Source organism: Arachis ipaensis, chromosome B02, assembly GCF_000816755.2.
Source record: "Arachis ipaensis cultivar K30076 chromosome B02, Araip1.1, whole genome shotgun sequence".
Taxonomy (NCBI): Eukaryota; Viridiplantae; Streptophyta; class Magnoliopsida; order Fabales; family Fabaceae; genus Arachis; species Arachis ipaensis.
Window position 1 is genome coordinate 108,893,423 of NC_029786.2, and position 10,905 is coordinate 108,904,327.

Here is a 10,905-nt window from a genome sequence, read left to right on the forward strand (position 1 = left end):
CACTATTTGAAGAATTATTTAGAAATTTAGAATTAGAATTTTAAAGTTTATAGTTTACAAATTAAGATAAAAGGATCATTTTTAAAAAGTTGATAGACATTAGTTGAACAATAGTTAATTCTCTTATTAAATTTTGATTTCCAAATAACTAATAAATAAAGTACCCTATTTTTTAATAAAAACGATAAATTTAACAAGAAAATACCAAAAATAGTAATTATAGTTTTTTAATAAAATACCCTATTCTCTTACATGATGTGTTTCACGAATACAATAAAATTTTTTTATTAGATACGAACTAATTTTTTTTTGAAAGGACAAGCTCGACACAACAAGTGGAGCAAAAGGTACAAACAGAACTAGATAAAGAAAACTATACGAAATTAAATTTTGAAACCCCCTGTCATCTTCGGCATTGCCATCAACAACAGAAGGGATCCACTCCTATCCACTCTTTATAGTTCACGGAGGACTGGTAGATGATATCATCAACCCCTTTTCCCTTATTCTGAAAAATTCGCCGATTCCTTTCTAACCAGATGTTCCAGATAATTGTACAGAAGCATACCATCCACCTCTTACGTTCTTCCTTACTGGTTAATAACTCTGTCCAACTTTGAAAATGTTCTTTTAGAGTTCCTGGGCACGCCCATTGCCTTCCAACAAAGGACAACCATGCGCACCAGACCTGCCATGAAAATTTACAACCAAGAAATAAATGGTAACCAGATTCAACACCTTCATTACACAAGACACAGGCAACATCATTCTGGTTAACCACTCCCAACCGACTCAGCCTCTCCTTCGTATTGATCCTTCCAGTCAAAGCGAACCAGATGAACAATTCAACTCTAGGTGGGACTAGACCCTTCCACACCGTCATAGTAGAGCTGTAGCTCGCTATATCCTCCGGAAGCGTTTCCACCTGCATCACCTGCACGAAGGAGTTAGTAGAAAATACACCCTGTTTATCAAACTTCCACACAACCTTATCCTCTTTGTCAGATACAAGATTAACCAGTCTCAATGTTTCATGCAACTGGTTCAGTAAGTCCAACTCCCATTGGAAAAGCTGTCGCCTCCATTGGAAGTTCCATCTCCACTCTATCCCGTCCCAGAACCCACAATCCCCTATAACGGATCCTCTTTGGTTTGAAACTGAGAAGAGTCGCGGAAAAAGATCTTTGAGGGACCCACCACGCAGCCATACATCCTCCCAAAATCGAGTTCCTCTCCCATCGCCAATCTCCATAGACAGCCCATTAATCATCTTCTGTTTTACTTGTTGATCCCTAAACTGCAGTTGGCAAATATCCTTCCATGGCCCTCCCCGAGTAGGCAACACCTGAGTAGATAACATCACATTGGGGTTGAGGTTATTACACGAGCAAACCACCTTCTTCCATAAGGGACAATCCTCCTTGGAGAAGCGCCACCACCATTTAAATAGAAGGGCTGAGTTACGTACCACAGCATCCCCAACACCTAAACCCCCTAACTTTTTGGGAGCCTGTACCACCTCCCACCTAACCATTGCCATACCAACCCTACCATCCTCCTTACTCCATAGGAATCTTCTCTGTAGGGAGATCAGTTTTTCTGCAACAGCCTTTGGCATTTTATACAAACTCAAATAATAGACTGGCAAACTATTCAAGATGGATTTAATTAGCACCAGCTTACCAGCTTTATTGAGAACCTTAGCCTTCCACATACTCAGCTTCTGCTCCACTTTGTCTACAATGGGCTTCCAAGTCTTCACCAACCTCGGGTTCGCTCCTAGTTGAATCCCCAAGTATTTCACCGGGAGGGAGGCTATCTGGCACCCCAGCACTCTAGACATACGATGTACCCACTGACCATCACAATTAATAGGGATCAGGCTAGACTTATCAAAATTTATAGACAGCCCTGACATAATCTCAAAGCATCGCAGTAGTCTCTTATAGTTCTTTATAGTTTCTTCCTCCGGGGGACAGAACAGGACAGTATCATCTGCAAATTGAAGATGAGACAGCTCGACATGATCTCTACCCACCAATAACGGCGAGATACGCCCATTTCTTACCGCCTCCCCGAACATCCGATGTAGAACGTCCGCAACCAGAACAAATAGGAATGGAGATAAGGGATCTCCCTGTCGCAAGCCTCTTTCCATCTTAAATGGCTTAGATGGCGATCCGTTTATCAACACTGACATAGAAGCTGTACTTAGACACTCCATAATCCAGCTCCTCCATTTTTGTCCGAATCCCATCTTTTGCAACACCAGGTCTACAAAGCTCCACCTGACTCTATCATATGCTTTCTGAAAGTCTAGCTTTATTATTACCCCTTCCTTCTTCGTCATTTTCATCCAATGAACAGTTTCGCAAGCGACAAGAGCCCCATCATGAATCTTCCGTCCTTTGACAAAGGCACTCTGCGTCTCGCCTACCAGCCGTGGCATAATTGTTCGCATCCTTCTAACCAGCATTTTTGAGATGACTTTATACACACAACCTACCATACTGATCGGTCTCAGGTCTTTAATTTCCTTCGCGCCAGAGAACTTAGGGGCCAACACCACCCAAGTGAGATTCGCATCCGCCGGTAGCTTGGACGTCAAGAAGAAATTCATCACCGCCGCAGTAAAATCAGAGCCAATTTCAGCCCAACACCTCTTTATAAAGTTCATATTATATCCATCACTTCCTGGCGCCTTGCATGATTCACAATCCCATACTGCTTCTTTAATCTCCTCAGGTGTCGGTTGTACCTCTAGTGCCATAGCATCATCCTCAGCAATCATTTCCACCAAGCCGTCCCTAAATCCCACCAAAGGATACGCCTCCTGATGATACAAATTCTTGTAAAAGTCTCTGATCGCAATCTTAATCCGAGCTTGATTCCGTACTACTCTTCCATTAATGAGCAAAGTGTCAATCTTGTTGCTTCTCCTTCTTGCGGAGGCTAGATTGTGGAAGTATCTTGTATTCTTATCAATGTCCTTCGCATGTCTAGAGCGCGACATCTGTTTCCAATGCATCTCCTTTCTAACATACCATTTCTCACAGAAAGTCACTAGGGCCTTTCTTCTTGCCTCCATTGTTCCATCATAGGCACCATTACTCACCATATCATCAATCTTCTTTATCTCTTCCTCGAACTTCATGATTTTCTTGTCCATCTCCCCGAAGTTCTCTTTATGCCATCTTCCCAGAGGAGCTGTCATAGCCTTTAATTTATCTGTAAATTGTGCCTTACCTAAGCCTCTCCATTCCTCCTTTACCATCCTCAGGAACCCCTCATGCGTAAACCACGAATCAAGGCTTCGGAAAGGTCGTGGCCCATCTCTCTGTCTCTTGTCTTCCACTATAATAGGGCAGTGGTCAGACAAACCCCTAGGACCCCCTCGTATCTGCAACTCTGGAAATTTCTCAAGCCATTCCAGGCTAACCAAAACTCTATCAATACGGCTACATGATCGACCTCTGAACCATGTAAACTTCCGGTCTGTAATCGGCAAGTCCACCAAACCCATGTCATGTATCCAAGACTTAAAATCATCGACTGACAGGGGTAGGCTATCTGTGCCCCGTCTTTCTTCCACCTGTACAATCTCATTAAAGTCCCCCATGAAACAGCAGAGAACCTGGCATAAACCAGCTATGTAGCTTAACTCCTCCCATATAACAAGCTTCTCATGCCTGGTATGTGCCCCATACACCAGAATAAAAGCACAATAAAAATTATAATTCAACAATTCCCCTTCAACACACATCCATCTCTCCCCTTTGTGGCTATTTCTTATTTTAAAAAAATCATCGTCCCATATTAGCAGCAACCCACCAGATGCACCATTAGATTCAACAAAATCCCATCCCGCACAACTAATACCCCAAATTTTTTGTACATCAAATTTAGTCACTAGCTGTCTTTTTGTCTCCACTAGGCCTAACATGTTTAATCTAAATTTTCTTTTCAAGTCCTTTATCATCCTCAACTTCCCATCCCCCCTCAACCCCCTAATATTCCAAGAGCCAAAAATCATTTCAATAAGTTATTACACACCTTTTTAGAAATTTTGGGTCTGCTCCTCCTCGCCTTAGCCTTTTGTTTCGCCAACTTTTTTTTCCGAGCAATTTCTTCGTTCTGTTGCTGAAGGATCGCCATAATGTCATCTTCTTCATCATACAGAGCTGCTCCTGATTCTGTTGCTAAGTCCCAGGTTCTTTTGTTTTCTACCAGCTGCTCCTCCAAAGTTAGACCCTCATTGTCGCTAGCTTCCACATAGTTGACCTGATTGTCATTGCCTTCCAGATAGTTAACCTGAGCGTCCTCCTCCAAATCCCGCTCCTCTTCGCCACATTCCTCTTCTTCGTAAGGCACTGGTGATTCCCTATCCACAAGAGCTTTCAAAACCGGGCCAGTCTTTCCTACCCCTACATCAGGTTCACCATTGTGGTCGTCTTCCTTTCCGTTACATGTTTTGGTATTGGCTTCCGGATGCCCAACATCTCCTCTTCCATGATACCTTATTCGGCCTCCTCCTTCCTCTACCGTGCTTGACCGTACTCGGGTCGTGTTCTGTCCACCACAATCTGCGCTCGGTTTGTCATCTGACTGGCACGCAAGGGCCATCGGATTCGCGGCACTTCCCTGGCCAACTCGGCCTCCTTCTCCTCGATGATCTCCAGCCCAGTTCTCGCAGCGGTCATCTCCCGGATTTGTATGCCGTGCGAGTTCTGAGTCCGCCGACCCATCTCTCCTCTCAACCAGGTAGGTTCGTGCAACCACTGCAGTAGATGTCGCAACCCCTGGGTTCCCGAGATTCGCAGGCGCAGCAGCTTCCTTGGCTGTTGGAACGTAACCTGGAGCACGCCTATGCATCCGACCCGCCGTCTCATTGGATGACCCGGTCCAGACCCGACACAAGCTCTCCCCAGCAGGCCCATGTAAACCGACCTCTGCCTCCATTTGCTTATATCCTTCGGGCCATGGCTCATCAAGGCCCAATGTCTTGTTATGGCTTGTAGAATTATTGTTGAGGGCCCTCCTTGTATGTTTGCCTCTTTCACGCACTACTTCCCCCCTTCCTGGCCCATAAAATTGTCTACGGTAATCCCAAGGAATTGTTGTTTCAGAATCCACTTCTTCATATCCCATAAAATCTGCCATGCCTTCATTAGCATTTTTATTAGAATGATAAGTTACCAATTTCAATTGATTATGCCTTAAATTATCATAACTCCACTCGTTCAAAATTTTTTCTGAATTTACCATTCTATCCTCATCTTCTACCTTCTCTCGCATCACTTCACTAATCACCTCCGCTGCCGGATCTCCACCGCCTGTCGGAAGTATTGGCGCTGACTCCATTATGGTTACATCGTCACTAGTCTTTGTAGATGTATTCCTCTGGTGTACACCACTATCCTTATCATTCCTTCTCATTACCACCTTAGCATCACCTCCATATGTTTCGCAACCTACCTCTTTAACCAAAATGTCAAAGCCACTAGTGCCTATTGTAATATGGACCCATTCTTTGATCACGTCCATTACACAAGTATCAATTTGCACACGGCCGGCACTAAAGGAAATACATGATTCTGTCGCGTTATCACAGCCAACCACCTCACCCCATTGACTGCCTATTAGGCTGAACGTGTCCGCAGACCATGCATGTAGAGGCACCCCAAAACACTCTAGCCACACCCTCCGGGTTTCGCTTCTCTCCGACTCGTCCCACCTCCATACCCTATGGAACAACTGCAACAGACTATTCATATTGAATGTGTACGCCTCTTCCGCATTCAAGAGGCTGTCAAAGGTTAACAGGGCTTTATAAGCCCCCATTTCTCGCACCTGCGTAACATGGGGAAAATTTTTTTCAATCGATTCCTTCAACGCTCTGAAATCAATAGCCTTCGTCGTTCCCCCAATTAGGCTTCTCTGTAACCACATCAGATTTTCATTCACCACCGCTGCTTCCACCTTCTTTGTCCACCCATTACCCTGTGGATCCTTAATTGTAGTATCTTCCGTTAAACCATTGTTGAAAGTATCTGAGTTCTTCTTAGTCTCTCCTCCTCTTTTTGGCACTTGACGAACTATATCATTTCGATCGTCCCCGCGTGGAGAGATCCTGTTCGTACCTTTCACATCAGACATCCTTCTGTATTTAGCTTCCCCCACAAAGACCACTTTACCTCTCAATCTTGTATGGTTCATCTCCGCTATCGCCTTCAACGCCCCTCCTTTCGTAGTGTATCGTATGAACGCGAAGATGTATAATCTACCATTCTTTTCTTTCCTCGATAAGTAGATGTCGTTTATGCGCCCAGTCCAGTTAAACATTTGAAACAGCTCTCTCTTTGAAATGTCTGATGGGAGATTATCCACAAAGATGGAGAAGGACTCGTTCTCTAAGCGTCGATACTCATCTCGGTTCCAAACCCTAGGATCTTGACCTGACCTAACGTTCTACCCCTCCCTGTGTTCCCACCCACACTCTCTCTCTCTATCTCTCTCTCTCATCTCTCTTATTTTAAGTTATGAAAAAGTTAGATACGAACTAATATTTCGATACAATTAATAAATCATTCTCTTAATGGAACATTATTATTAATTTTGCATTTTCGTGCGAATTACGGGCTCAGTCACTAGTTCTTGTATGTTACACATATTCATATCTTATTGTTAAGAATGAAACATCTATACGATAGGTGATTAGGTGTATCTAACCTAAATATGTTTGAGACATAGTAATATTTTATTGAAAAAGTGAGCAATCCTACACTATTAGATATAATCTCACACCATTAAAAATATTAATGATGATTAAATAATGACTACAAATTACAAAACTTGCTGGCCAGCTAATATTCCTCAGAACAAAATAAAATGAAAATAAAAATATAACCAATAATTATCAACTGGCAAGATGTATTTTTTTTATTTATTAGATCTTGTCAAACAGCATAGGTGAGAGATGAGCTTGAACGTCTATTGGACGATGACCAAGATATGGCTGACCTGTGCTTGTCAAGAAAGCTGCTTTCGCCAGTTAGTATATCAGGTGCTGCTAATAAGGCTTCTATCTCCCCAACCTCAGGATCCAAGATCTCAAGTTTATCAACAATTCACGGTGAAGAAAATGATGTGAAGGAGCTTGAAATGTTATTGGAGGTTACATGCATCTTTATTAATTTGCCTTGCAATCTTAAAACTATATAAAATAGTAAATACCGTTATTATATATTAGCTAAAATAATTTAGTGTCAAAACTACATTTTTTGTTACTTTTATTTGCAGGCTTATTTCGTGCAAATTGACCGGACACTGGAAAAATTAATCAATGTAAGCATAACATACATACACATACATAAGTCACACACTGCTACATGGGATTTGAGTTACTGTACAATTATAAAAATTAATTAAAGAAAAGAAATGTTTCAAATAAAAGAATAGAAACAGATCAAGTTAGGTTAGATATATGTAGTTAATGGACTTCCTTTTTTGGTTTTTTACATTAAAAATTGGTGCAAATTATTATTCGTGTATACCTGCACAATATTATTTATCTTTACATATACGGGATGTAATATATGATACTATTAATATATGTTACCATTTAAGAATATGATTTTGTTTGTATTTTTATTTTTGTTGTACTTGATAAATTTTAAGCTGCCTTTGGAAGGCAGATAGGTAGCGTTTGGTGGAGAGACAGAGACGGAAAGACTGAGACTGAGAGACAGAGACTAAGAGACAGGGATTAAAATAAATCTCAGTATTATGTTTGGTGCAAAATGGGAGACAGGAATTGAAACAAGAATGAAACTCTAATTTAATTTGCACAAAGGATAAAATTAAAATTAATTAATTAAAATAAAAGTATTTTAGGTATAAAATGTTATTAAAGTTTCAGTCTCTATCTCTAAAAATTTCAGTCCCCTGTGTCCCTACTTTTTGGAGGTACTGAAATACTGAAATTTTAGAGACAGAGACAGAAATTTTAGTACCAGTCTCTGAACTAACAAACACGATATTGAGTCTCAGTCTCTCAGTCTCTGTCTCAGTACCTCAAAACAAACGCTACCTAGAGATTCAAAGATTGGGATTGAGAGATAAAGATGGAAAAAAAAAAAGACTAAATTAAGTTTTTCTGTTGTGTTTGATATAAAATACATTAGACTCAGTTATATCTTAATATTATGTTTAGTTTAAGATAAATATAGAGATTAAGAAATAAATTTAAAATTTAAAAAATTAAATGAAAATATTTTTAAAAAAATATATTATTAAAGTTTTAATTTCTGTCCCAAAAAATTTCAATTTTCTATATCTTTATTTTTTAAAAGTACTGAAGAGATTAAAATTTTGTGTCTTAGAACTAAAATTTTAATTTAAATCTCTTACCATTAAATACAATACTGAATCTCAATATCTTAGTATCAATTTTTAAAAACAAATGCTACCTTATTTTATTAAGTACGTTTTGGTGTCTATTAATGTATTCAGCATATCTCTTTTAATTTATACTAAAAATCAACTCCTAAATCCACCAAGAATTAGGACTTAAATTATACCAAAATTAACGAGGAAAATGAGTATATTGTTTATGGAGGTAGAAGTAGTTAGTCTAGTCAACATGGTGTTAGAAGAATTAGTTATAGTGTGTCATCTCATCAACTAAGTTGTTAGGGGGTTAATTAGACTAGTTAGCATGTGGTTGTAACAGATTCTAAAAAGTTCACTTATCTGATGCATATATGCGTGTATGTGTAACCTTGAGCATCATTAATACAATACATTAATGATTTAATTCTCTACTCTTCTCACATACTCTATTCTCTCTCTCTCCTTCATTCTCGAACCCTTTTAAAGCTTCGTCCTCATACTTAATTTAGTCTGGATTAATATAAATTCTATTCTTCACAAATACTCTGTTTTCTCTCTTCAATGAAAATGGATCAATTATTATTATTTTTGAAGTTTGAATTGTCCTTATACTACAAAACTTTACAGATTTTTCTACTGATTTTTCTTTACGTTTAATTTGCAGATGAAGGAGTACATTGACGGAACAGAAGATTATATTAATATACAGGTAACATTATGCACTAGAGGGAATAATAGCTGCTGGTACGAAGTTCATAATGACAAATGCTATATGTAAAATTGTTGCATCCTGCAGATTGACAGTCGTCGAAATAAGCTGATTAAGGTATGTCTACATATCCTTCGTATCCAATTACATAATCTATAATAGATTAAAAGAGTAAATACCTAAATTAATCTTCAAGACATTTTAAGTCAGATATTTTAGTTTCAATAATTTTTTATTTTTTAAACGTCCTCGAAAATTATCTTTATCAAATAAATTAGTCTTTTTGTCATTTTAAATGAAGATTAATTTGTTTTAGAATATATTTTTTGTGGCCTAATTATCTTATATTAAAAATTTGATTGCAAGTATCAGAAGAACTAATTTGTCCATCCAATAAAATCATAACTTGTGCCGTCAAGAGTGTATCTGCTCTGCTAAGGTTTCACCAAATAAAGTACCTGCGCCATAAGGTCAATGTTACATCTCAACCAAGACAATTGAACCGCAACGTAAAAACAAATAATGTAGAGTTTCAATCAGGATAGTTGACAAAGGAGGAACGATGCTAACAACAAGGAGGGAGACAGAGGAAATCTGGAAGGCATTATATAACTGGAGGAGGAGGACGTAAGACAAGGTACCGATGCATGCCGAAATAGTTTGATGGCTAGACTCTTCGCAGAGAAACAGTTCTCAGCTGGGACCATGGAGGGCTCATTGAGAGCAATATGGGGAAGACCAGATGGATTCAAAGTAGTGGAGTTTAGGCACAACCAAATTCAATTCTATTTTGATAATGAGTGGAAGATAGTGAGGGCAGAACGAGGCTCACCGTGGTTATTTAAAGACTTCTCCTTACAAGTACAGCGGTGGAAGGAAGACAGAAGTGTGGAATATCAATTTACAAGGTTGTCATTGTGGGTACAATTTTGGGGACTTTCTGAGAACTTTAAAACATTGGAGGTGGCTAGAAAACTAGGCAATGGTATTGGGAGCGTGCTCAAAGTGGATTTCTTCAATGTCAAAGAAAGAGAGTCACGAATTGTGAAAGCTAGGTGGAGATGCAAGGTGAAGGTTTGGTCAGAGATACGCTAAAAATAGCAGGTCCAAACAAAATTCCCATAGAAAATTAGGGGTGTTCATAGTTCCAGGTTTGATTTGCAAATCTGCCGTATTTATCCATATTTGATCTGCATTTTGTAGATCTGATCCGATTCGCATGATTATTGGATCTGCAATTAAATAGGATTTAATCGCAGATTTTGCATCTGTATCTACAGTTCCGCAAAGTAAATTAAAAAATTATAATTAAAAATATATATAATTATTTTAACATTTAAAACCCTAATTCTTTAGCCACTCTCACCCTCTGTTGTGTTGCTGCGTTTAGGGGTGACAAACGGGCTAGTCCGTCGTGCTGAAAGCCCGTCATTTAACGGGCTGACCGCTCCACCTCGTCTAGTGAGGTGTTCCGAATTCCACCCCCGCTCCGCCTAACGGCGGGTTGGCGGGTTAAGCCGGCCAATTTTTTTTAATTAATAAACTATTAAATATTAAACAATATATATAATTTCATAATTATTTCAATAAATTTATAATTTCTAAATTCATAAACATTGAAGTCTTTATAATTCTAAATATGTAATAAACATAATCATCAACCAAATTTTTTGAAACAAAATAATAAAATCAACATTGTTCAAAATATATAATTAAATATCTTTAAGTCTCTAATAAATCAAACATAGAACATAATCCAAATTATTACTTAGAACATTTTCTATTACAAAAAAAAAAATGCTGGA

General features: G+C 38.9%; 1 protein-coding gene across 1 annotated transcript in view; it reads left to right on the top strand.

The window, feature by feature from the left end:
* The window catches only part of LOC107628091 (magnesium transporter MRS2-I-like), a 31,300-nt gene that overhangs the window by 10,452 nt on the left and 9,943 nt on the right, over positions 1-10,905 (top strand). The window contains exons 3-6 of the mRNA XM_021116787.1: positions 6,970-7,173; positions 7,300-7,344; positions 9,056-9,100; positions 9,188-9,217. Coding sequence (XP_020972446.1) covers positions 6,970-7,173; positions 7,300-7,344; positions 9,056-9,100; positions 9,188-9,217 — 324 coding nt within the window. The remainder of the gene's footprint in view (positions 1-6,969; positions 7,174-7,299; positions 7,345-9,055; positions 9,101-9,187; positions 9,218-10,905) is intronic.